Raw genomic sequence first — 27,281 nt, 5'->3', positions numbered from 1 at the left:
CAGTTGAAAAATGAAGGCAAGAGCTAGTTTGCAAAGGGTATGCTTATCCCTTATCATATTTTCCTCTAAGATATCATATTAGTACTGAGTTTCTTTCCAAGACTGATACTGTAGGGCTGAGCCCATGTGCTGATCATTCTTCACAATGACTCCATTCCCCAGTACCACATCCACTTAGCAACATTCTCTGCCTTACTCTGTCCTGGGAAGCTTAGCTCTTCATCACCATCACCATGGCCTCTGCACTCCATCAGCAAATTGTGTGACACCAGGATATCAGAGGGCAGGTGGAAAAGGAGTTTCAGGTATCTATTCTCCACTTTCTGTGTGCCTCACTAAACTCCTGCTGGTGATTATTTGTGTCTGCTACTATTCTGACAACATTATTCTGTCACTCTGACCCATCAGACCAGGAGGTGGAAAGGAGTTCCCACTTTTACTGTTATCTGAATGACTCACCATCTTTATTTGTTCTCATCATCCTGCTTACACCTCTGTCCATGGTTAATTCAACAGATCATTTTCTGCTAATGGTTTTGTTTCTGTTTGTTTCTTGCCAGGACCTTGACTGATATAGTATAAAAGATGGAACCATGACATCTTGGGACTGATCCTCAGTTCTCTGATATCAATGCATTTAATTTCTTTGTACTCATAATAACTTTCCTTTATTCAGAAATCTTAAAACACCTTCATTAATTCCTATGTATTTACCTCCTAAACTGTTTGAGAATCAGTACATGAGTTAGGCATCCATTATTTTTGCAATACAGATAAATAACTTTTACGTATACTTGATAGCTCAGTTGGTAAAGAATCCACTTGCAATGCAGGAGACCCCAGTTCTATTCCTGGGTCAGAAAAATCCCCTGGAGAAGGGATAGGCTACTCACTCCAGTATTCTTGGGTTTCCCTTGTGATTCAGCTCATAAAAAATCTGCCTGCAGTGCAGGAGACCTGGGTTCAATCCCTGGGTTGGGAGGATCCCCTGGAGGAGGGAAAGGCTACCCACTCCAGTATTCTGGCCTGGAGAATTCCATAGACTGTATAGTCCATGGGGTTGCAAAGAGTCAGACTGAGTGACTTTCACGTTCAGTAAGTAAGTAAATGCCCTTTGATAACATCACTGTATAGTACCAGTCTCTAAAATCAAATCATGTTGCAAGTGTCATAGGGTTCTTTGCCTAAGGAAATATCAGTTAAGGTATGCTTTGAGTTTTCCAAGTTTTAACTCTTTTTTGCCCGTTGGAAAAAGTTTGAATATTTAAGAATGAATTCACAAGGCTCCAGATATCCATTTACTGTTTTAATGGGAATCAAAATGTTGTCAAATCAGTATAAATTGCACACACACACAGAGAGAGAGAAGTAATCTCATGTATCAACATAGATTGAGTGGGAAACCTGGACTTCCAACCATACCTAATAGTAACAAGGGAGCAATCCCCTTTCCACCCTCCTCCAAAGCATTGCCAGGAAAGGCTAGCTAAAACTGAAGGTTTAAATAAGATCCAGAGCCTGACATCATAATACCCTTAATTTCCAAGCTTCCATTTAAAAGCATTCATCAAACCATAAAAAAAGAAAATCTCAACTTGAATGAAAAAAGATAACAGTCACCTACACTGAAATGTGGAGAAGGCAATGGCAAGCCACTCCAGTACTCTTGCCTAGAAAATCCCATGGATGGTTGAGCCTGGTAGGCTGCGGTCCGTGGGGTCGCTAAGAGTCAGACATGACTGAGCGACTTCACTTTCACTTTTTACTTTCACACATTGGAGAAGGAAATGGCAACCCACTCCAGTGTTCTTGCCTGGAGAATCCCAGGGATGGGGGAGCCTGGTGGGCTTCCGTCTGTGGGGTCACACAGAGTCGGACATGACTGAAGTGACTTAGCAGCAGCAGCAGCAGCACACTGAAATGACATAGGTTATAGGATTATTTGCCAAGGGTATTAAAGCAGTCATTATTTCTTTAAATGGTTCAATAAGCAATTACAAACTTGCTTGCAACAAATAAAAACTAGAAAGTCTCAGCAAGAAATGGAAGACATATAGAACCAAATAAAATTTTAGAACTGAAATGTAATCAAAATAAAATTAGATTGATGGTCTCAGTAGCAGATTGGAAGGGACAGAGGGCAAAATCTGTGAACAGGAAGACAGAACAAATAGTAATTACCCAGTATGAACAAGAAAGAATATAGACTGACAAAAAAAATGAACAGATCCTCAGTGACCTTGCGGTGTTATAATAAAAGATCTATAATGCATGTCACTAGCGTCTTGAAAGGAGAGAGAAAAGAAAGTGTTGCTGAACAATAGCTTGAAAAAATAATGACTTAAAAATAGCCTAATTTGGCAAAAGATAAAACCCTACAAATTCAAGAAGCTGAGAGATCTAGAGATCTATGCCTACACCCATCATAGTCAAACTTCTGAAAACTAATGATAAAGGGGGAAAAAAAACACCTTGAAAGCAGTGAAAGAGAAAGGACACTATCTATAAGCAAAAAGAAATGAAATGACAGAATTTCTTATGAGAAGCCATAAAATCCAAAAGAAAATGACATGACATCTTTCATGCGATTAAAGAAAACTGTCAGTGTCCAGAAAATAGAAGAAGAGGCACATTTTCTGAGGCAAGAAAAAATCTGATTCCAAAACCAGACAAACACGGTACAATAAGAAAAAAAAAAAGAAGACTATAGACCAATGTCCTTGATGGATATAGGGGAAAAAATTCTTAACAAAATTTGGTTTATCATAATAACTAGCTAAAAAAGAATGATAGCATGATTTTATCAATCAACACAGAAAGAAAAGTTAGGCAAAATTCCACACCCATTCATGATTAAAAAAATAAAACCTTAGAAAACTAGAAACAGAGGATATCAGCTTGATACAGCACATCTACAAAAATTCTCTAGCCAACATCATAATAATGGTGAAAGATTTTAAAGCCTTTTTTGATAGCAGGATCAAGGCAAAGATACTTGCTTTCATTCCTGCTACTTTTGTAGTAGTGGAAATTCTAGCCAGCACAAAAACGCTAAAAAGTATATAAAAAAGCTTAAAAAAACAGGATGGAAGAGTTAAAATTGTCCCTATTTGCATGGCAACCCACTCCAGTGTTCTTGCCTGGAGAATCCCAGGGACAGGGCAGCCTAGTGGGCTGCCGTCTATGGGGTCACACAGAGTCGGACACGACTGAAGTGACTTAGCAGCAGCAGCAGGTGTTATGATAGGCTATGTAAAACATCCCAGGGATTCCACAAAATTACTTATAGAAATAATTAGTCCAGCAAGGTCTCAAGATACAAGATCAAAATCAACTATATTTCTATATACAGCTGAAATATTATAAATCAAAATTTAAAATATAGCATCTTAAAATAACTCCAAAAAGGGGGGATACTTATGAATGTAACAAGCATATACAGGATCTATATGCTGTAAATTAAAAAAAAACTAAAAACAAAGACCTAAATGGTATAAACACTGTGTTCATGGACTGAGGACTGTAATAATGTAAATATGTCATTTTACCTGCAGTTAATCTATAGTTATAATGCAATTCCTATCAAAATACCAGCAAGCTCTTGTGTACATATGAACAAGCACCAAATTGTCTGAATCATATCTACCTTCTTTTTTGCTGGCCTCAGTGCCAATAAACTTCCCATAACCAACACGTTTCTCCATTGGCTTTATTTAAAGATAAGATTTTTTTAAAAATCACCTATGACTATATGCCATTATAGAATGTATAACATTTCAACCAATATAGATCATTGTGGACAAGGGAAATAGCCCAGAAATGCTTTCTTCTCAAGTTAATAAATTTGTGAACTTTGTATAAAAATCTTAGTTCTCATACCTGTTTATTCCCAGCTTGTTTATCCTTTGAAGCTCTATTAGTCATAGTGCCTACAATTATCTTAGATAATTACATGTCTGGGGGAAATGATTCAGACCCCTAATAATATAAAATGCTGCCATTAAGGTTTTCAATTTCTTGAGAATTCACTCCTTGTTACTTTTAAGTTTAACCTAATCAGCTCTTTCTAAATAATAATAGTCCACCCATTTTATGATAGAGGGATTACTGGTTAGTATTCAAATATAAGTAAGAACCAGTCTTCATTTTACAACATGTATCTTAAAACTGTAGGCTAAGAACCTACTGTATAGCAGATGGAACTCTTCTCAACACTATGTAGTGTCCTTACAGCAGCATAACTGATTCACTTTGCTGTACTTCTGGAACTAACACTACATTGTAAATCAACTATTCTCCAATAAAAATTTTTAAAATAAAAATAAATCATATGTGAAACAGATCGTCAGTCCAGGTTCGATGCATGAGACAGAGCGCTCAGGGCTGGTGCACTGGGATGACCCAGAGGGATGGGATGGGGAGGGAGGTGGGAGCGGGGGTTCAGGATGGGGAACACATGTACACCCATGGCGGATTCATGTCAATGTATGGCAAAACTACTACAATATTGTAAAGTAATTAGCCTCCAATTAAAATAAATAAATTTATATTTAAAAAATGAAACTGTAGACTATAGAAAGTAATTTAAAAAGATGCTAATGTAAGCCTTCAATGTAATCAAAGTATGCTTTGCACTTTTTTGTTTAATTGGAATATAGTTGATTTACAGTGCTGGGTTAATTTCTGCTGTACACCAAAGTGACTCAGTTATACATATACATGTATGTGTGTATAGATATATATGTCTATACATCCTAAAAAAATTTTTCTCCCATTATAGTTTGTCATAGGATACTAAGTATAGTTCTCTGTACTATGCTGTTTACTCATCCCATATATAAAAGCTTACATATACTAACCCCAACCCAGGCCATTCCTCCTCCAACCCCCTATCCCTTGAAAACCACCAGTCTATTCTCTATGTCTGTGATTTTATTTCTCTTTCCTAGACAGGTTCTTTTGTGTTGTATTTTGGATTCCACATTTAAGGGATATCATATCATATTTGTCTTTCTGACTTACTAGTAGGATAATCTCTAGCTGCATCCTTATTGCTGCACGTGGCATTATTTCATTCTTTTTAATGACTGAGTAGTAGTCCATTTATATGTACCACATCTTCATTACCCATTCATCTTCAATGGACATTTAGGTTGCTTCTATGTCTTGGCTATTGTGAATAGAGCTGCTATGAACATACAGGTGTATGTATCTTTTTGAATTACAGTTTTGTCTTGATATACATCCAGAAGTGGGTGCTTTGTGCTTTTGATAAAGTAAAGTTCTGTATTTTAATGTGTTTCTTTTTCAAACTAGTACTTTGGGAACCTGTGTTATTTTCTCTTTCTTTGTGCAATCACATACATAACAGATAGTGATATTATTATAGACATATGAAAAAAACAATATGATCACAATACAAAGCACTATTAGAAAGCACAGTATGACAAAATAAGTTAAAGATGACCTACATATTGGAAGTATATACTGTGTCAATGGATTATAAGACTCAACATGATAAAAATTGAATTTATCCAAATTGATCTATTTAATGCAACCCTTGTCAAAATTAAGGAAGATATTTTATTGTTAGATCCACAGAGCTATTTGTCTAAAATCTTTATGTTAAGACACGGGACCTAGAATGTGTAAAATAATTTTTAAAAAGAATAACATAGTGGGATAAATGACTGTGTCTAATGCTTAATCATATAGCTACAGTAATTAAGGCAGTATGGTATTGGAAGAGAGATAGACACATAAATCAATAGGACAGAGGCTCAATCCCAGAAGTGGATCTGCACAAATGTGCCCAGGTGGTTTTTGACAAAGGTACAAAAATTATTCAGGGGAAAGATAGTTTTTCCACAAATGGCATTGAGGTAATTGGAAATCTTTTTTTTTATAAGCAAAAAAAAAAAAGAAGAAAAGAAACTTTACATTGTATACAAAAAATGAACTTAAGTTTAATTCTAAAGGAATTCCTTTGGCAGTCTAGTGGTTAGGACTCTGAACTTCCACTGCCCGTGAGCCCAGTTTCATTCCCTTGTTGGGGAACTAAAATCCTGTAAGCAGTGCAGAGTGGCTAAAAATCAATCAATAAAATTTTAAAAATAAAACCCATTTAAATGTAAGTATAGAATTATATTACAAAAAGAAAAAATCAGAGAAAATCTTCATGAGTTAAAACTTGATGAAGAATTCTTGAGCAAGATACCTAAAGTACCATGCAAGAAAAAATTCAGTAAATTGAAATTTTTTTAAAAATTTACAACTTTTGCTTTGGAATTACCCTATTAAAAAATTAAAAGATGAGCTACATACTGGGAGAATATATTTGTAAAGCACATATCTAACAAAGGACTCATATCTAGAATATATAAATATTACTGATAATTCAGCAGTTACAACCAAAGTATTCAGTTGGAAAATGAGCAAAAGATATGGACAGACATTTCACTGAAAAGTATATTCAGATAGAAAAAAAGAACAAGAAAAAAAATGTTCCATGTTAGTAACCATTCAGACAATTAAAATTAAGACTGCCATGATATATCTACTTGCTTAAGACAAAATGTGTATATAATATTTGTGTGTATGTATATATATATATATATATGTATATATGACAATACCAAGAAAAATATGAAGAAACTGGATCACTCACATTGCTGGCAGATATATAAAATGGTGCAAACCCTCAAGAGAACATTTTGGTAGTTTCTTTTTAAAAACTAAATATATACTTACCATGTGTCCCAGCAACTTTACTCCTGGGCATTAATCCAGATAAATGAAAAAAATTTATAGTTGATTGTTTGGCAGGTTTTTTTGTAGTAACCAAAAGCTGGAAATAACCAAAATGGTCTACAGTGAATGAATGCCTAAATAGACTATAATATATCCATGAAATGGAATAGTACACAGTAATAAAAGTAAACAGGTTTTTGGTGCAGGTAACAACTTGAATGGATCCCTAGGACACTATGCTAAGTGAAAAACACTAATATCAAATGGTCACATACTGAATGATTGCTTTTATCTAACATTCTTGAAATGACAAAATTATATTGATGGAGAACAAATTAGTAGGTACCAGGCTACTGGAGGATGGTGTTTGGTGTGATTATAAAGGAAGGGAGATTCGTGTGTTGATAGAATGACTCTGTATTGTGATTGAGGTGTGGTTACACAAATCTCCACACATAATAAAATGGCAGAAATATATACAGTATATCAATGTCAATTTTCTGGTTTTGATATTGTGTTATAGTTATCTTTAATACAATTGTTGGGGGGAAATGAGTGAAGAGTTTATGGAACTTCTCTATACTTTCTTTGAAACTTTCTGTGAATCTATCATTATTTCAAAATAAAAAGTTAAAATAAGTTTTTTAAAATTTCTGCTCTGCCAGTTATTAACAATGGGAACTTGAGCAAATTCCTTGAGCAGTCATTTTTGTAATGATGCTCCTAAAAGCTGTCCAGCGTAGTTATTGTAGGGACTAAGTGAGAGATGTAAATGACCACTGGAAAGTAATTTTATTTTATGTACCTTTCATTCTTTCCAGTTATATTAAGTATATCTTCTCACTGAGATTCTAAAACCTTAAGAAAAGTATGAGTATTCTACATTAATATAAAATTTATTACAGGTGCCCAACAAATCCTGATTATTGACTAAGGCTGAAATACAAGATGTATCTAAGGGCATTCAGATCTATTAGTGTTTGGTACTTTGGATATTGCTTTAGATATTAACCAAGACAAGTTTTGGGTATATTCGGAGCCAGAGCTGTTTTGGAAACATACATTTCAGGGTTTTTCAAAACTGGCCATGAATTAGCTCACCTGTCAAACACAGAGTGCTGTGTCCTACTCCCAGAGTTGTTTTCATTTTTCAGGTTTCATGTGTACTCACATTTCTAAAATGTTTGTACGTGGTGTTAATGCTGCTGCTTCATGGACTGCTGCTGCTGCTGCTGCTAAGTCACTTCAGTTGTGTCTGAGTCTGTGTGATCCCATAGACAGCAGCCCACCAGGCTCCCCCGTCCCTGGGATTCTCCAGGCAAGAACACTAGAGTGGGTTGCCATTTCCTTCTCCAATGTGTGAAAGTGAAAAGTGAAAGTGAAGTCGCTCAGTCGTGTCCGACCCTTAGCGACCCCACGGACTGCAGACTACCAGGCTCCTCCGTCCATGGGATTTTCTAGGCAAGAGTACCGGAGTGGCTTGCCATTGCCTTCTCCGGCTTCATGGACTACACTTTACAAATCCCTGATAAACTGTACACGTACCTTGGCTGAAATGTGGATTTATTTCTACAGGGAACTCATGATACAAGGTGTAAAGGAACTTATATTCTGAGCAGTATTGCATGCCATTGCATAGGACCAGGAATGTAACATGCAGATGTGGATCCATGTAACTCCTAAAACATTTCTCTTAGTATATTTCATAAAATTGTTTGTTATATACATATTTAGACAACCACACTAAAGAGATGAGGTGACCTATAGAGAAAATTTTAAATCTACTTTGGATGATAGTAATTTAAGTACTTCTGCTGCTGCTGCTAAGTTGCTTCAGTCGTGTCCGACTCTGTGCGACCCCATAGACGGAAGCCCACCAGGCTCCCCCATCCCTGGGATTCTCCAGGCAAGAACACCGGAGTGGGTTGCCATTTTCTTCAGTTACCCCCAAATTAAAATCAGGGCTTGTGTTTTATTTCATACAGAGTTTATTGAGGAGATTGGTTATATTATGATATTCCAAAATATAAAATGTATAACTCACTATTAAAATAAACATCATAGTCTGACTCCCATATGTCAGGGTTTTTTCCCCTATTTTTATCTACAATTTATTTCTGTGCCAAGCAATTGAATGCTTGACATAGAAAAATGAGTCTGTCACTTTAACAAATGGTACTATAAAAACACTCAAGCAAATGATTTTAGCAGAGATTATTGTAATTGCAGAAGAAATATCTTTCTCAAATGTGTTACCAGTATTTCCTATAAATATTGGGCTCACCTATTGCATTAAAAATAAATATAAGAAAGGAGATAAAGAAGCCTTCTCTTGGCCAAGAATAGTTTAGAAACATGTTGCACGGTGTGTTACAGTTGTGTTCATTTAATACAGAAAACTTCTTCTGAGAATCATTACATAGTTGATCATTAATTCAGTGTCTAAGAGGATGGTGTTTTAAATAAATCTCAGCAAGTAAATTGAAGAATGAGTAATTTGTTAGTGAAAAAAACTTGTATCATCAGTTACAACAAAAATTGAGCATTTTAGGGGGATTTCTTCACTTCATTCTTAAAGTGCTCTTTATTTTAGCAGAAGCCTTTCCCATGAGAACTATACACATTCTGCCTTCAGAGCTCAGCTGCTTCATTCCGCTGTTTCTTCTCTTATTCAGACTGTTGGCATCATCAATATATGACTTTTGATTGGATCCCCAGGGTAGAAATTAAGTTTGGTAGACAGTGGATATATAACCAATGCATAGATTATTCTGGGCATTTCTTTTTGTTCAGTGGAGTGAAAGTTTTAGTGCAATTGAGAAAGTTAAAAAAAAAGGAAAAAAAGCAAAGGCATTTAAAAGGCTAATCTGGATCAGAATTTTCTGCTCTGATATTCTAGAAATGTGCATAGAGATTTCAGAAAGTCTTGTTACAGTTGTGTACCGAAGAGTTTTTATGTTAAGAAGGCTTTGAGAGCAAATACTATATCCCCTGGGCTATTCTGGTTTAGATATTAATGAGAACACAGTTGAACACTATTTGAATTCACAGGACTTGCCATGCTGGAAGCACAACCTTATATGTAGTGCCCATGGGCAGTCCTATTATGGGAAACCAACTTGAGAGAAAAGGCGGGTCACTTGCTTCTGCGCAGGTCCTGGAATTCAAAATATCCAGGGGCCTCTACAGAATCCTGGCATCAGTTACTATGTTGACTCACTCACTGTTGGGATCACTCACTTTCCCCTTACAGGACTCAGATCTTGGAGGCAATTAGCTTCAGAGAATACGAATAGGAAAAAAAAAAAAAAACCTGAAGTCTCATTTTTTAAGGCCTGCTGAAGTTGATTGGTTTCTCATCATTCCTAAACCTACTGAAGCAATAAAGTTGAGAGAAAATTTACCAAGATTTTTATCGCTGCCTTGATATATACTTTTCTTTTTTCCAAATGCTTTGGTGGGAAGAAGTAGAGGACTGTTGTAAGTACAAAGTAACTGAAAATATTTTTTATCATGGCATAACTTTGTTTGTGGCAAGCTCACTGATTAGGCAGATTGATTTAAATTTATTATAGTGGATTGTGATTAAGCATAAATGTTATATATATGTATCACATATATATGTGCAGGTGTATATGTTTCTCACTGGGAAAACTTTTCAATATAAATGAGTTAGCATTTAAGCTTTTTCTTTTGCAAAAAACACATTTTTCTTATTTAAGAAACTACTCCAGTAATAGAATATGCATAACTGGCTTGGAGTATTTGTAACAAACAATTTAAATTGCTGTTAAACAGTTTGTGTATATGAGTCATTATCATGATTATTTGATATTTTTGTATTCAGTAATACAAAAATACATGTGGAGTACTGAATTGACATATATTCTCAATGAACTAATTGCTCTATGGGAATGCCATGTGGATGCCTCAAGGTTAGAAAAGTTTTATGTGGCTTATTATGGGGGGAAGATAAAGAATAAAATGATTTGTGATGGATAAATGGAGGTTGAGAAAAGTATTTATAAATATTTAATTTAAAAGTTCCCTTCTCATACTACATTTAGTATTTTGAATGTTCTTTTCTGTAGCGTATCATTAAAAATTATTTCAAATGATGGTATGATCTCTGCTATCAAATTGCCAGGTACTTTTATTAAGAAAACAACAGAAAAACATGGGCTTCTAATCATAATTTGCATTCAAGTCACAGTGTTTCATGTCTATGATGACCTAACTTTTCAGTAAAACTTTTTAGTTTGACTTTTTTGTATAAACTCCAACTTTTTTGTTTAAGAAAGTAAAAATGATTAATAAAAAAATGTAAAAACTGACCATGTCACAACAGTAAAAATAATATATACAAATAATGTATGAGGAGTACAGTGTGTCCCAAAGATGTGGATGAAGATTATCTTTTTTTTTACCTGCCTTTGACTTGTGGATTATAGTCATTCCCTGAAATAGATATGAGGGTCTATAATTAAGAATGAAAAAAGTGAAATCTCTCTAAATAAGTAACTATTCAAAACTTCTGGGAAAAGAGTCACAAGAGAAGTTTCACCTCTGAGAAAAAATTGTGGAAAGAAATCAACATTGTGCATTTATTGATTTACAAAAGATGCTACTGGATTTTATAGTAAAACATTTTTATATAATTTCCTTTATAAATTTCTTTGATGGATATAAGAATTGATTTCTGATTGAAAAGCCATTTAATTTACAGATATTACAAAAATACAAAGCATATGTTTGTTCTTTGTAATACACACATATTCATCACTTGATCAATTGATATAGCTACAGAATTAAAACCATAAACCAGTATATAGAGCAATTTAGGGAGAGTAGCAGAATTTTAATTTTGACATGGAGCAAGATAAACAACCATCTGCTTTGTCAGCGATATTCGAATGACTTTTTAAATTCTTAATCAGAATTTGAATAAAGCTAATCTTTTTGGACAAGCCCTGTAGGACTTTATTATAGTACGTGATCAGGTAATACTTAGGCTAAATGGCAATGAATTTCTGAAGAGAAAATGAAGATATTCACAAAGTTACATTATACATTAACTTTTATTAGCTGGCAACATACTACTCTGAAGGTATTGACATTTGAATCCAGTATTTTTAATTGCATTGGTTTGAAAAACTTGAGTACACTTGGTTGGGTTTTAACCAAAATAGTTACCAATTAATAGAGAATAACACGGTATTAACATAAGTGTTGTTTACTTTTAGAATTACTTAAATACTGTTTTGCAAAGAATCATTCAAATAACTGATTGCAAATTATATATTTCTTTAGAATTTTTTAAATGATGCAAATTTTCTTAAAGTCTAATAATATCATCTTTTAGAATTTCATTTGCAGAGTCTTTTAAGGGCATCTTAACTATGAAAAAGAGATTGCTGATCTAAATAGATAATATACTTCTTAATAAGAAGCCCTCTCTGTCTCTTATGTGGCATAGCAGTATGGAAAATACAGTAGAAAATATCATTATAATTGTTACTCTAAACTTAAAGAAAGACCACAAAATGTTCTGTGCAAATTTATTATTTAAGGAAGAGAGGTATTGGTTGACACTACTCCATCTAGGCAGTACTGAAATATAAATTCATAATTTGGACAGAGATATTAATACAGCTTCTTCTTTAGTCCTAAAGTATTCATTTGAAATCTTTGTAGGCCAAGTCATTTGCTACATGTGAAACAAATTGTAAAGTTCTTAACCACTTGGGTGGTTTAATAAAAGAGATTAAAATCTTTGTTCCCTGGAAAAGTCAAGATTTTTTAATTCTATTTTATTATCTTTCATCATGGTTTTATCACAAAAATAAAACAAAGTGATTTCCCAAACTTTTCTTACGCTTCTACTTTCTGCTGTAATATTTCCCTAACTTATTAAAAATGATTTATCATATTTTTCATTAAACCATTCTTTCTTGCACTGCAAATGCAAGAAACATGATATTTTGGTGTGACTCTGTAGTTTTATATAAACACACATGCACATTTAAATCACAGAGTACTGAGTTACCTAAGAGAGACCTTGACAATTAATTGGAAATTGACTTTTCTATAAAGATAATTTTCTTTTTTTAAACTCACTTTTTTTAAGTATTGTTAATTTACAATGCTCTGTTAGGTTCAGTTATACAGCAAAGTGATTGAGTTATATATACATATTCCAAACTGTCTGTTTATATGTTTTATTTTTTTATTTAAATATACCTCATTTGAATAGATACTGACAAGAGTAATGACAAAACATCACAAACCATGAAGGAAGAAGCAGACATAGGTTTTATGGGGTCTGAGGTTGAACAATTGAAGGAAGGGGACCCTATTTGGAAAACTAATATAAAATTATGAATACAAAATCAGGGAGGACTTGGAAGGAGCCAATATAAGTAAAGCATTTGCAGACTTAAGCTTTGAACATTTCATGGGAATTCATCTCTGTATGAAAAAATTTGTTGCAGTTGAATCTCTTTTACCCCTTCTATTTTAAAAGAAAATTGATGCTAGTTATATTTCTTTAAAGTATATATTATTTCTCAAAGACAAGCTTTTACTTAATGCAGATTAGAGAGTTAAAGGAGTTTATAATCGTAGGAATTTGACATTTCTGCCTTTCATTCTGAAAAGATACATTGATTAAAGTGATGTCAAACTCAGTTAATGGAGGCGGTGCAGTTATTTCAGATATACAGAGTATGTAATTTGAAGGCAAGCCAAATCACAGTGAGAAGGAATAATGATGACCTTGGTTTATTTTTATACAGCACATTCAGGGTGTGATTGGATTCAGACGGAGGCCACAGTTTTCTTTCTCACAAAGTCCTGCCATAGTCCTATGAGATTTGTATTCTGTTATCAAGGCAGTTGGTTCATATAGGAGCATTTTGTTGGGAAAGTTATAGGCTGAAATATGGCATATGAGAAGACTTTTTTTTGTTGTTGTTAAATGCAGCCAAGTACCATAGCATAATTTCATGAAACTTTTTTCTTTGGCAGTATGGTCCATGGAGCAGACCGATCTTCAAAACTCAAACAAGAGAAAAAATAAACACCTTGTGGTCTTCATCTTTTTCTCATTTAAAAACATCCATTCATTAAAAGTCCTTAGAATTTCATGCTGTACAATATTGACAGAGGAATACTCTGGAGTTCTGAAGTTTAATTTTAATACAGATATGAAAAATAGGTTGGCAGTGCTCTGTGTGTGTGTGTGTGAGATCAGTTGCTAAATCTTGATTGACTACTTTGAGACCCCCTAGATTGTAGCACACCAGGCTCCTCTGTCCATGGAATTTTCCAGGCAAGAATACTAGAGTGGGTTGACTTTCCATTCTTCAGGGGATCTTCCCAATCCAGGGATTGAACCTGCATCGCATCTCTTGCATTGACAAGTGGACTGAGCTACCTGGGAAGCCCAGGCAGTGCTATAGTATAGTTTATCATTTTGCCAGTTTGGAAAGGGTTTGTCTACTTCTGTCACATGTAGAATTGTCTTAACATCTTTATATTTGTAAAATGTCAAGCTTCCTCTAATTAATATTGTAAGTGAAAATGTCTTTCAGAGATTCTGATAGCCTCTCTTGAAAGGGAGAGTAACCCTGCTTTTTGTGAGTCACTCATATGCAAATGATAGTTTGAAGAGTAGCAGCTAAGATGATTTGATTTGCTTTTTTCCAAAAATTAGGGTATTAAAAGCTTATTTTCCCATGTATTCAATATTACAGCATATTAGAGTTTTGCTAGTGCCTTTTTAAACCAGATGGTTCCTCCAGAAATTCAGAAATGCTTTAACTCCAAGGGACATGCCCTTTTCCTTTCCCCATTCAAGATTACTGCTCTGCCCTGAATATGGCCACAAAACCAAAAGCCGTGTCTCCAGTGGTTTAGGAGAATCTTAAATGTCTCAGCCACAATTCTGACAAGCAGCAGGCAAATGAGGGTGAAGAAAGGGAATGGCCCTGATCATTCATGCTTAGAAGAGTCCTAGTCTTGTGACCACACGGAATCCCCCGCATGCCCATTAACAAAAGCCGAGGTCAATGCCCTCACTCCCAGAGCTGGAGTCTTCCATTCAGGCTACCATCTTAAGGAGAAATTTTCATCCAGTTCTGTGCTCAGTCCTTATGTTCTGATATTCATTCACAAGACCTCAGAATTGCAATAGGTGAAAGAAGACATAGAGCAATTTTCTGGGGTCCTACAGTCCCAAGAGGTGACTTTGCATAGTCTGTAATGATACTAAGCCCAGAGAAAATAAGTGTTCTTAGCAATCTGGATTGAGTTTCGAAATCAGTTTCTTCCCAGTCTCCTTATTATCTTTTACCTTCTGCTTCAGTGCCTTACTTTTGGTTTGTAATTCTTCACCCCATTCTTCACCAAAGGAAGGTGGGGAGAATTAACAATTATCCTTTAATTGGAAAGGAACTGTCATTTTGATGCTATGCTGGTAAAATGTTGATGCTGTTGTTGTTTTGGGTGTGGACAAATTAATCTTCCAGAACTGGTAATTCAGTATTTTGATTCCATATAATTTTAAGTCACTGGTTTTCCATAAATTTTAAATGTTAGAAAAATGGTTTCCTGTATATTAATTTTTAAAGCTGAAATGTATCTAAGGCTACTTTAACATATTTAGAATCTGAGGAAGAACATTGCCTTTATTTTTATTTTATTATTTATTTTTAAGAGAAAACGGGGTTGCTTTAATGAACAGAAGGAATATTAAAGTGTATGGTATGGAAGCCAATGCTTATCCATGTGATAAAGTCAGAATGTAGGTAGCTGAATGAGTTTTAAACAGTTAACAGAATTTTAAAGAAGCTTTAAAAGATGCTTACGTTGTCACACTCTTAGTTTACACTTAATAAATATGTAATAAATATATTTAGTAAATTCAACCCATTTACAGGCATTACAGCAATGAGGGATTTGTATATGCCAAAATAATATACAGGTTTTTGCCAGTTTATCTTCAACTTTTAGCTGTTCTTTATCTCTAACCTTATGAAATAATTGGTGTTTTAAAAAGACCAGTATTCATTGAGCACAGTTAGCATTATCATGTCTCAGTATGCCCAATTATGGGCAAATAAAGGGGTTAACCTTTCAGTGTTTTCACCCTCTTCTTGGCTTTTGCTTTGTTTTGTTTTAAATTGCTCTCCCTCCTCCCACTCTGCTTTTCGCTAAGACTGTCATGGAATCAGGGCTATAAAAGGGCATAAACATCGGTGGCTTTTTGCTCATTCTTGGCACCCATCTTTATTTGCACACAACTTGTCTGCTCCTTTATCAGATTACAGCAGCAATAGTACCTTAGCCCGAGCTAAGTGCTGACTTAAAGGGCACAGGAGTCAGCACACTCTTACAAGTGCAGATACTAGCCTTGGAAACTGTGTGAGGTCAAACTAAAGACACAAGAAAGGAAAAAAAAAATCAGAGTCAGAACTGCTCAAGTATTTTCATCAAAGGCAAGCTGAGTAATTCCTTTATATATAGATGCTCATGAAGGCAATATTAGAAATAGATTGCTGACTAAGCAGGCAAAATGTTTCCAAAATAGTTGAGGGACAGATAAAATTATGTATGAAAGTGGTGAACCTCAGTGCTCTGATATATTGGAAAATAACTAGGAAGGAAGAGGGAAAACTAGACTCTAAAGAGTGTAACCAGATACAAGCAGTGTTGGCATGTAGGTAGTTAACTGAAAGAGCTTACTGGAAGCTCAGACAGCTGGGGAATCCTGATTTAGTAGAGCCTGAAGGGCAGGTCAGGAGCCATGTGAACAGCTGCTGAAGAGCTAGAGAATTCCTCTGGATTAGGTGTACATACCCCATCTCTAATGGGCTATGTCAGAGAGCACCAAGTGTTATCACAGAGTTTACTTCACTCAAGCCTATGGACTCTGCAGTGTTTTCCTTTAAATGTCTAGAAATAGAGTGGCTCTCTAAATAAATCCAGAAATAAAAGTATCAGAGGAAGTGGCTCCTTAAAGTTTGTATTGTGTGGGTTTCGGTGACAATTGTTTGAAGAAGGAACTGTCTGTTATTCATGCATTTGGTCATGTAACTAGGATGTGTTGAGTACCTGCTTGTGCCAGATACTGTGCCATGTTCTGGAGATAATGTTCTAAATAAGTGCACTCACTGGGATTAGAATTTAGGAGAGGAAATATATGTATATATAATGTCCATGCACTATTTAAATTGCATTTGGGATAAGGACTACAAAATAATGCACACCTTGTTAGAAAAACGTATACTAGTGAGACCTAGACTTGTATTAGAAATTGGGGAAGGATCCCTAAGAAACCAGCATTCAAAGTATGACAGTGCAGAATGGAGTTGGCTCACAGTTGTCTAAGGGAAAAAGAGGGAAATGTTACATTCAGAGGGATCAACATATGTGAAGGTGTAACATGCTATGAAGACAGAACTGAACGAAGGTCAGCTTTCCTAGACTTTCATAAGTGGCCAGTTGAAACAAGCATGCAGTTGATACAGTGGCCTGGTGTCCAATCATTCAGCGTCTCAGAGCTCATGGCAATGTTTTTTTTTTTTCTGCATAGTAAAATCAATGGTTAGCTTTTAAGGGGTTTCTGTTAAGGAGGTGAAATGGCTATTTTTGTGTGTTTTTTGCTTTTTTTTTTTTAAGAATAGTATTCTGTGTTGTGAAGAAGAGATTAGAAGGTATTAAGAGTAGATGAGGAGCTATCAGTCTGAAGCTCTCAATCTGGTAGTTTCTCCAGGGACAAAAGAAGATGATGTTGACTAGAATGGTAACACTGGAGTTGAAAGAAGTGGATTGATTTAAGATTTACCTAGGAGATGGAGTCAATAGGAAGTAGTATTGAGTTGGATGTGGTGCTTTCTATGGCATGTAGAATTGGGTGGATAATAGTACCATTTAGAAGGAGAAGACTTGAAGGGAGCAAGAATAAGGGGAAGAATTGGGGGTGTAGAATAAGTTTTTAATGATGAGCATGGGTGCTGGGAACCTGGGGATGTGAAGCCTACTTCTTTATTGGGGACTTAATGTCTCTTGTTGTTCAGTTACTAAGTCATGTCTAACTCTTTGCAACCCCATGGACTGCAGCACGCCAGGCTTCCCTGTCCTTCACTGTCTCCCAAAATTTGCTCAGACTCATGTCCATTGAGTCAGTGATGCCATCCAACGACCGCATCCTCTGTTGCCCCCTTCTCTTCCTGCCCATAATCTTTCCCAGCATCCAAGTCTTTTCCAATGAGTTGACTCTTCACATCAGTGGCCAAACTATTGGAGCTTCAGCTTCAGCATCAGTCCTTCCAATGAATATTCAGGGTTTATTTCCTTTTGGATTGACTGGCTTGATCCCTGTTGTTTAAGGGACTCCCAAGAGTCTTCTCCAGAATCATAGTTAGAAAGCATTAATTCTTTGGTACTCAGCCTTCATTATGTTCCACCACTCATATCCATACATGACTACTGGAAATACTATAGTTTTGACTATATGGACCTTTGTCAGCAAAGTGATGTCTCTGCTTTTTAATAGGCTGTCTAGATTTTTCATAGCTTTCCTTCCAAGGAGCAAGTATCTTTTAATTTTATGACTGTACTCATGGTCCACAGTGATTTTGGTGCCCAGAAAAATAAAATCTGACACTCTTTCCACTTTTTCCCCATCTATTTGAGATGAAGTGATGGGACCAGATGCCATGTTCTTCGTTTTTTGAATGTTGAGTTTTAAGCCAGCTTTTTTGTTCTCCTCTTTCACCGTCATCAAGGGGCTCTTTAATTCCTCTTCACTTTCTGCCATTAGAGTGGTATTATCTGCATATCTGAGGTTGTTGATATTTCTCCTGGCAATCTTGGTCCCAGCTTGTGTTTCATCCAGCCTGGCATTTCCCATGACATACTCTGCATATAAGTTAAATAAGCTGGGTGACAAAATATAGCCTTGACATACTCCTTTCCCAATTTGGAACCAGTCTGTTGTTCATATCTGGTTCTAACTGTTGCTTCTTGACCTGCATAGAGATTTCTTAGGAGGCAGGTCAGGTGGTCTGGTATTCCCATCTCTTTAAGAATTTTCTACAGTTTGTTGTTATCCACACTGTCAAAGACTTTAGCATAGTCAATGAAGCAGAAGTAGATGTTTTTCTGGACCTCCCTTGCTTTATCTGTGATCCACCGTATCTTGACAATTTGATCTCTGGTTCCTCTTCCTTTTCCAAATCCAGTTTGTACATCCAGAAGGTTTCTGTTCACATACTGCTGAAGCCTAGCTTGAAGGATTTTGAGCATTACCTTGCTAGCATGTGAAATGAGCACATTTGTGTGGTAGCTTGAACATTCTTTGGAATTGCTCTTCTTTGGGATTAGAATGAAAGCTGATCTTTCTAGTCCTGTGACCACTGCTGAGTTTTCCAAATTTGCTGATGTACTGACTACAGCACTTTAACAGCATCATCTTTTAGGATTTGAAATAGCTCAGCTGGAATTCCATCACCTCCACTAACTTTGTTCATAGTAAAGCTTCCTAAGGCCCACTTAACTTCACACTCCAGGATGTCTGACTCTAGGTGAGTGACCACAGCAACAGGTCTTTAAGGACTTTTTTGTATAGTTCTTTGGTGTATTCTTGCCACCTCTTCTTAATATCTTGCGCTTCTATTAGGTCCTTGCCATTTTCTGTCCTTTATTGTGCCCATCCTTGCATGAAACATTCCCTTGGTATCTCCAATTTCCTGAAGAGACCTCTAGTCTTTCTTATTCTACTGTTTTCCTCTATTTCTTTGCATTGTTCACTTAGGAAGGCTTTCTTATCTCTCCTTGCTATTCTCTAAAACTCCGCATTCAGCTGGGTATATCTTTCCCTTTCTCCTTTGCCTTTTGCTTCTCTTCTTTTCTCAGCTATTTGTAAGGTCTCCTCAGAGAGCCATTTTATCTTCTTGCATTTCTTTATCATTGGGATGGTTTTGGTCACCACCTCCTATACCATCTTACTAACTTCTGTCTATAGTTCTTCAGGCCCTCTGTCTACCAGATCTAATCCCTTGAATCTATTCATTACCTCTGCTGTATAATCATTAGGAATTTGGTTTAATGCCTCTAATGAGCATAGATGAGACCGGCTACAAAGGTCATATAGAGTGTGAAGAGAAGGAAGTCAGGAATTCAGAAAGGGAGACAAAAACATTCAGGAAATCATCTAAGAGGTATCTAGAATAATGTTGAAATCCTAAGGGAAATAATATGTCTGTAAGGAGGAGTGTGCCTTTCCTTTTCCAAGTTAATGACTTTGTGAATGTGAAACTTACTCACAGCACCAGGTGTCTTGATTTCCACAGTCTCTACCATCTAGTTACCCCTAATTTCCTTTCCCATGTTGGTATTTCTATGAGATAGCACCAAAACGTTGCCTTAGTAGAAAAGCTTCAATAAATATTTAAATTGTATAATGTCTTCAGCTTTTTCATGTACTCTGTGCTTCCTAAAAATACCTTCTTAGGAAACCCCATTTCAACTGACTACTGTATAATGAAATGAGCCTTCAGTGTAAAACATTTATCATAGTCTGAATTTCAATTGCTCAGTCAGAGTTGTTAAGCAACATGAAAAATCATCCTTTAGAGAATACAGAATTGGATAGATATGACAAGGTAGGTTTGCACCTTAATGTTATTTTAGTTAATATAGATGTTTATTGGAAAAGTGTCTAAGATTTCTTGAGAACCATTAGTAAAATTGATTATCCTTAAATCTGGAAAAATGGTAAAAATACCTAGAAAACATTGACAATTCAGTTTAAATAAGACTGGAATTGTACTGAAGAGCTAGAAGGTACTTGAGCAATTGAAAGTTAGTCATGGATGAGTGCAATGTATTTACCAGTTAGTTTGGAGGGAAGTAGGACTAGATAGAATGATATGATATGATATTGAGCAACTCCACTTGCTTTATTTTACTTGCTTATAAATATGCATAATTGAACACCTGCAATATTCTTTCTCCCTTTTATGAAATTATAGCTCAAATTCAGAGAAAAATAAGCACGCACCTATACACACACTCACACATATACTCATAAATACCACTACTGTAATATGTCAAGAGAGTTATAAGCCATGGTACAAATCAGCCATAAATGATTACTTATAGATTATGCGATTATGAAAGTTTCATTGAAGAATCCACATTTATAAGTAGGCCTTAGAGTTTGGGCACATGGAGATGTGAATTAGAGAATAAGCCGAAGGAACAATGATTCATAGACAAGAATTAACGAGGCATTGATATATCCTACCTAAACAGTTGGGCTACCATGGTGGCTCAGATGGTAAAGAATCCTCTTTCAGTGTGAGAGACCTGGGTTCCATCCATGGGTTGGAAAGATCCCCTGGGGGAGAACGTGGTGACCCACTCCATTATTATTGCATGGAGAATCCCCATGGACAGATAAGCCTGGAGGGCTACAGTCCAAGAGGTAACAAAGACACAATTGAGCAACTAAGCACACACACAATTATTGGCAGTCCCTTGTAGGTACATAACAGTATTTGTGGTCCACCTAGTCTTCAAAAATAATATATAACTTTCATACCAAGTATTTCTCTGGGTATATTATATGCATCTCAGCTAATGTTCATTACAGTTCTGGGAGAGAGGAGATATAGACATTTGTATTTAATAGATATAGATACTGAGGTACAGGAAGCTTAAGGAATTTGCATACAGTAGCTCAGTTTGTACATACTGGAGTCAGGATTTGAATGGTAGCAGAGTGACCCAAGGAGAAGACAATGGCAACCCACTCCAGTACTCTTGCCTGGAGAATCCCATGGACGGAGGAGCCTGGTAGGTTGCAGTCCATGGGGTCGCACAGAGTTGGACACGACTGAACAACTTCACTTTCACTTTTCACTTTCATGCATTGGAGAAGGAAACGGCAACCCACTCCAGTGTTCTTGCCTTGAGAATCCCAAGGACGGGGGAGCCTGGTGGGCTGCCCTCTATGGGGTCGCACAGAGTCGGACACGACTGAAGTGACTTAGCAGCAGCAGCAGAGTGACCCAAGGATTCAGGTTCTTAATCAGTCAGCTGCCAAAACCTCTCAGATTTTGATGGGGAGTGTCTGCCAGAGCTCTAGAAGGAATAGAACAAATCAGAAAATGGAAAGAATCAGGTATCTTCTAACAAAAACTAAATATGTTTTATTAAGAATGTTCCTTTAAAAAAATAAAATTTATCTTGACTTAAAAATTATAGGACCTGGCATATTGTCCTGAGACTTCCTTGGTGGTCCAGTGGTTAAGACTTTGGGTTCTAATGCAGGGGGTACAGGTTTGATCCCTGGTCAGGAAACTACATGCCTTGGGGTAAGTCTACATGCAATAAATGCTGGAGAGGATGTGGAGAGAAAGGAACCCTCTTACAGTGTTGGTGGGAATGCAAACTAGTACAGCCACTATGGAGAACAGTGTGGAGATTCCTAAAAAAACTGGAAATAGAACTGCCATATGATCCAGCAATCACACTCCTGGGCGTACACACTGAGGAAACCAGAATTGAAAGAGACACATGTACTCCAATGTTCATTGCAGCACTGTTTATAATAGCGAGGACATGGAAGCAACCTAGATGTCCATCTGCAGACGAATGGATAAGAAAGCTGTGGTACATATACACAATGGAGTATTACTCAGCCATTAAAAAGAATGCATTTGAATCAGTTCTAATGAGGTGGATGAAACTGGAGCCTATTATACATAGTGAAGTAAGCAAGAAAGAAAAACACCAATACAGTATGCTAACGCATATATATAGAATTTAGAAAGATGGAAATGATAACCCTGTATACGAGACAGCAAAAGAGACACAGATGTATAGAACAGTCTTTGGGACTCTGTGGGAGAGGGTGAGGGTGGGATGATTTGGGAGAATGGCATTGAAACATGTATATTATCATATGTGAAACGAATCTCCAGTTCAGGGTCAATGCATGATACAGGATGCTCAGTGCTGGAGTGCGGGGATGACCCAGAGGGAGGATAAGGGGAGGAGGGAGGTGGGAGGGGGGTTCAGAAAGGGGAACTCATGTACACCCAGGGCAGATTCATGTCAATGTGTGGCAAAACCAACCAATATAATATTGTAAAATAATTAGCCTCCAATAAAAAAAAAATCAATTGGCTAAAAGAAAAAAAAAATGGAGAATGGCAACCCACTCCAGTATTCTTGCCTGGGAAATCCCATGGACAGAGGAGCCTGGTGGGCTACAGTCAGTCTAGGGGATCTCAAAGAGTTGGACGTGACTTAGCGACTAAACAACAACATGGATTTTTCAGTTTCTGTTATGTGAGTGCTATACGTAAGAAGCTAAATAATTAAAAGCCTTATTTGTGATTTCAAAAAAAAGACTGAGATGTCCTAAAAAACCTCATATCTATCCTCTAGACCTTCTCAGGGGCTATCTATGATGATAATCCATAATAGATCACTTGTTTTAGTGTTTTATTCCTTTCTCAGCCTTTTGACTGTGTGAACTTGGAAGATCATAGAAGAGAACTAACGTAGCCCTTGATCTATTATAATCATCTACAGCAGGTTCCTCAGAAGGATCTCACTAGATGTCTTTCTGATTTTATTTCACTTGTACATAGGCCACTATGCTAGATGAAGGAAAAACCAAGGACTGGGCCCACAGAAATAAGATTTAGTGGAGGACAGAGAAGCCTTGTGTCCATGGGGTTGCAGAGAGTGGGACATGACTTAGTGACTGAACAACAACAGTGAACAGAAATAATGTGGCTTTACTGATATGTGTAAAGTCAGTATGTATAAATAATAATATTTATATTATTAAATACAATTGTTATTATTAAAACTGAAATAATCTCTTCCATTCGGAAAATATAAAGAAAACTGCAACATAGTTGGAGAAAAAATGGGAAAATGATTTGTTATATCCATATTTCACTTCTCAATTAGACAGTTTGTTATTTCATTCCTTAAGAAGTTATCAGTCATTTCATTTTAATGTGAAACACTATAATAGCAATTTGTTTTTGATACTTTTTTTAATTTTTTTAAATTTATCTTAATTGGAGGCTAATTACTTTACATTATTGTATTGGTTTGCCATACATTGACATGAATCTGCCCCAGGTGTACATGTATTCCCCATCTTGAACCCCCCTCCCACCTCCCTCCTCATCCCATACTATCCTGATAGTATGATACAAATATAAAAATAAAATAAGGTAATATATTTCTATTTTTTATATCCATTAGTTGAACTAGATATTGAGATTTTTTTTTTCCCTAAAAATGTTGTGCTTTCATTTTTTTTCTTTCTATTCAAACTTCACCTGACTTAGTTCAAGTGAAGTAAAGAATGCCATGTCACTAAAACCAATTCAGAAAAAATTTTCCGCTTCTTTCTTGAACTTGAAGTAGTGGTCAGTATTGAGCATTTCTCCCTTCTTAAAAAATGTCTTCCTTGAGATCTGTGCATTGCACTCTCCTAGGCTTGTTCCCATTTCTTTGAGTGTTCCTGTTCAGTCTTCTTTGTGGGCTCGTTCTCTCTACTCAGCCTTCAAATACTAATTCTTCAGAGGTCAGTCCTAGCAGGGTTGTCTTCTGATTCTATAATCCCTTCCACAGTCATTGTACCCACGTGCATGCGTGTGGTTTTATTAACACTTATTTGCAGATAACTGGCTACATTATACCTCTAGCTCAGATTTCTGCAATGAATTCCAGAACTGTAATTTCAATTGCCTGGTTGGCATCTCCATTTTTATGTGACAAAGCCATCTCCACTCCAAGTGGAAATTCCCATCTACCCCACAAAACCTGAGGTTTTCTCACTGTTCCCTTTATCAGTGAATGGTGCTACCTAACCATCCAGTTTCACAAGCTAGAAACCTATTTCATCCTTGAAACTTTTCTCTCTCTCACCCTCTTATTTCTAAACCACTGCCAATCACTGTGGGTTTTATCTCCTGAACGCTTTTGATCCACTTCTCTATTTTCTCTCCCATACTGGGGTTCTGATTGTATAATCAAGCTGCTCCCTCTCACTCATGATACAGAAGTACTTTCCTTTCTGGTTTCTTTGCTTCACCCCTTCCCCATTCACTCTATTCTCTAAAATTCATCCAGTCAGCTAAGTATGATAATATCACCACCTGCTTTATCAGCACCCACTTAATTGTAGCTTCTTTTGACCATAAGGAAAGCAAAAGAAAATTAAACAAGATCTAGATACTGGTTTCATCTCCCGTAATGCTACCACTGCCTTACCACCTTTCTGGTTTTCTTTCTGTTCCTTGAATAGGCCTTGCTTTCTTTCTGCCACAGGGCTTTTGTACTTACTATTCTTTCTTTTCTCTCTCTCTTTCACCTCAGTTCAGTTCAGTTCAGTCGCTCAGTCGTGTCCGACTCTTTGCGACCCCATGAATCACAGCACACCAGGCCTCCCTGTCCATCCCCAACTCCCAGAGTTCACTCAAACTCATGTCCATCGAGTCGGTGATACCATCCAGCCATCTCATTCTCTGTCGTCCCCTTCTCCTCCTGCTCCCAATCCCTCTTTCATCTGCTGCTGCTGCTGCTAAGTCACTTCAATCATGTCTGACTCTGTGCGACCTCATAGACGGCAGCCTACCAGGCTCCCCTGTCCCTGGGATTCTCCAGGCAAGAACACTGGAGTGGGTTGCCATTTCCTTCTCCAATGTGTGAAAGTGAAAAGTGAAAGTGAAGTCGCTCAGTCATGTCCCCGACTCATAGCGATCCCATGGACTGCAGCCTACCAGGCTCCTCCATCCATGGGATTTTCTAGGCAAGAGTACTGGGGTGGCTTGCCATTGCCTTCTCCGCTCTTTCACCTGGGTAATACCAATTTCCCTTAGCAGCCACTCCCTCTGAGTAGAAGTCAAAACTCCCAGAATAGATAAAATTTCTCTACCATGTCACACCCCTCTGTAACACATAGCAGTGTTGTAATTCCCTCTGTGTATACATGTGACTAATGCTTATCAATCAGATTTTGTTTTAAGTTCCACAAACCCATCCCCATCAGTTGTTTTTGCTTGCCATTGTTTCTCCTGAACCAGGAATGAGTCCCCCGTTTTCCCTCGCATTCACGCCTGGCATTGTACATTCTGTCGCTTTGTATAGAACCTTCCTGGAGCCAAGTGGAATTTTTGAATAAGTGAATTGGTATTTAAAATTTCATTGCACACTGTTATTACAGCTGTTTAAATATAAGAACATGTTATAATAATGATAATTTTATTGTTTTATGAACAATTTAAATGACAACAAAATCACTTTAATTCTGGTTGGAGCTTAATGTATATAAGTACTGAAGGTATGGATTTTGTCATTGGGTTTTATTTCCTTCTTTAATTCCCCATACTCCATTTTACTCTAGAATATTTTGGTTGTTCATATCATTTTGTTTTGCTTTTAGCTGTTTTCAACTCATGTACATTTTCTCTCATCTGTCTTTGTAAACTCTCAGTGACACTTGTCAGTATTAACTGCCACCTTCATACCTTAGATGTTCTTCCTTGATTCTACACTAGTTTAATCCTTTTCTTTTGTCTCATGTTTGTTCTCTTTTTTCCCTCTTCCCAATTGCTATCTGTGAATATTCTGGAAAAATCAGACTCTTACTTTTCCTATCTCTCTCTTGAAGAAGAGGTGCATTTTTTAACCTAACAAGCTTGAGATATGTATTTGGGTGTAAAAACAAAGTAGTTATTACACTTTAAGATGTTTTAGAGAAGAGACGCTGACCACTCAGTGATTTGTCCTGAGGTGTATAAGGTGGGGAGGACTTCAAGGCAAATTTAAAATAATCCCTCTGAGAAAAGGGCAGAAAGAGTTTGGCAATAAAAATAAATTGCACTGTATAAAAATATATCAATAACAATATTCCCATTTTATAAAATAAAGATGACAACTTGCAGCCAAACGTGGAAGGAAAAAAACCTGTACAATCTCAGCCATAATAGTAAGTAGTAGTATATTAGCCACTCAGTCATGTCCAACTCTTTGCAACTCCATGGCCTGGAGCCCGCCAGTCACAGTCATAAGTAGAACCCAAAAAGATCAAATGCGTGGAAGCAGAGAGTAGAGGGGGTTACCAGAGGTAGGGAGCTGGAGGGAATGGGGAGATATAGGTTAAAGGTACAAGATTGTGGTTATGTAGGATGATTAACTCTAGAGATCTTATGTACAGCATTGTGATTATGATCAATAACACTGCATTGAATGCTGGAGATGTATTAAGAAAATAGATTTCAGGCGCTGCTATCACAATAGATAAGTATGTGAGATGATGCTGTGTTGACTTTACTGTATTAATCATCTCACTGTGTGTGCATATCAAATCATGTTGCACAACCTTAAACATATACAGTTTTATTACAAATAAGTTTTTTGAGTGACAGCACTAAAGCTGACAAGGATGCAGACACTGGGTCTCAGTGGGATGGGACTGTAAAATGGTCCAG

The 27,281-nt window shown here is 36.5% G+C and overlaps 1 protein-coding gene across 6 annotated transcripts in view; it reads left to right on the top strand.

The window, feature by feature from the left end:
• The first annotated feature begins 9,944 nt into the window (after positions 1 to 9,944).
• Positions 9,945 to 27,281, top strand: part of DMD (dystrophin) — a 2,246,075-nt gene continuing 2,228,738 nt past the window's right edge. For all 6 annotated transcript variants that reach the window (XM_055393453.2, XM_055393450.2, XM_055393451.2 and 3 more), the window contains exon 1: positions 9,945 to 10,230. In XM_055393453.2, the coding sequence (XP_055249428.2) occupies positions 10,200 to 10,230 (31 nt within the window). In that variant the 5' untranslated portion in view covers positions 9,945 to 10,199. The remainder of the gene's footprint in view (positions 10,231 to 27,281) is intronic.

This window comes from Moschus berezovskii, chromosome X (genome assembly GCF_049115385.1).
Source record: "Moschus berezovskii isolate FMDL1 chromosome X, NW_MosBer_1.0, whole genome shotgun sequence".
NCBI classification, from domain to species: Eukaryota; Metazoa; Chordata; class Mammalia; order Artiodactyla; family Moschidae; genus Moschus; species Moschus berezovskii.
This window is presented reverse-complemented; position numbering and strand designations above follow the sequence as displayed.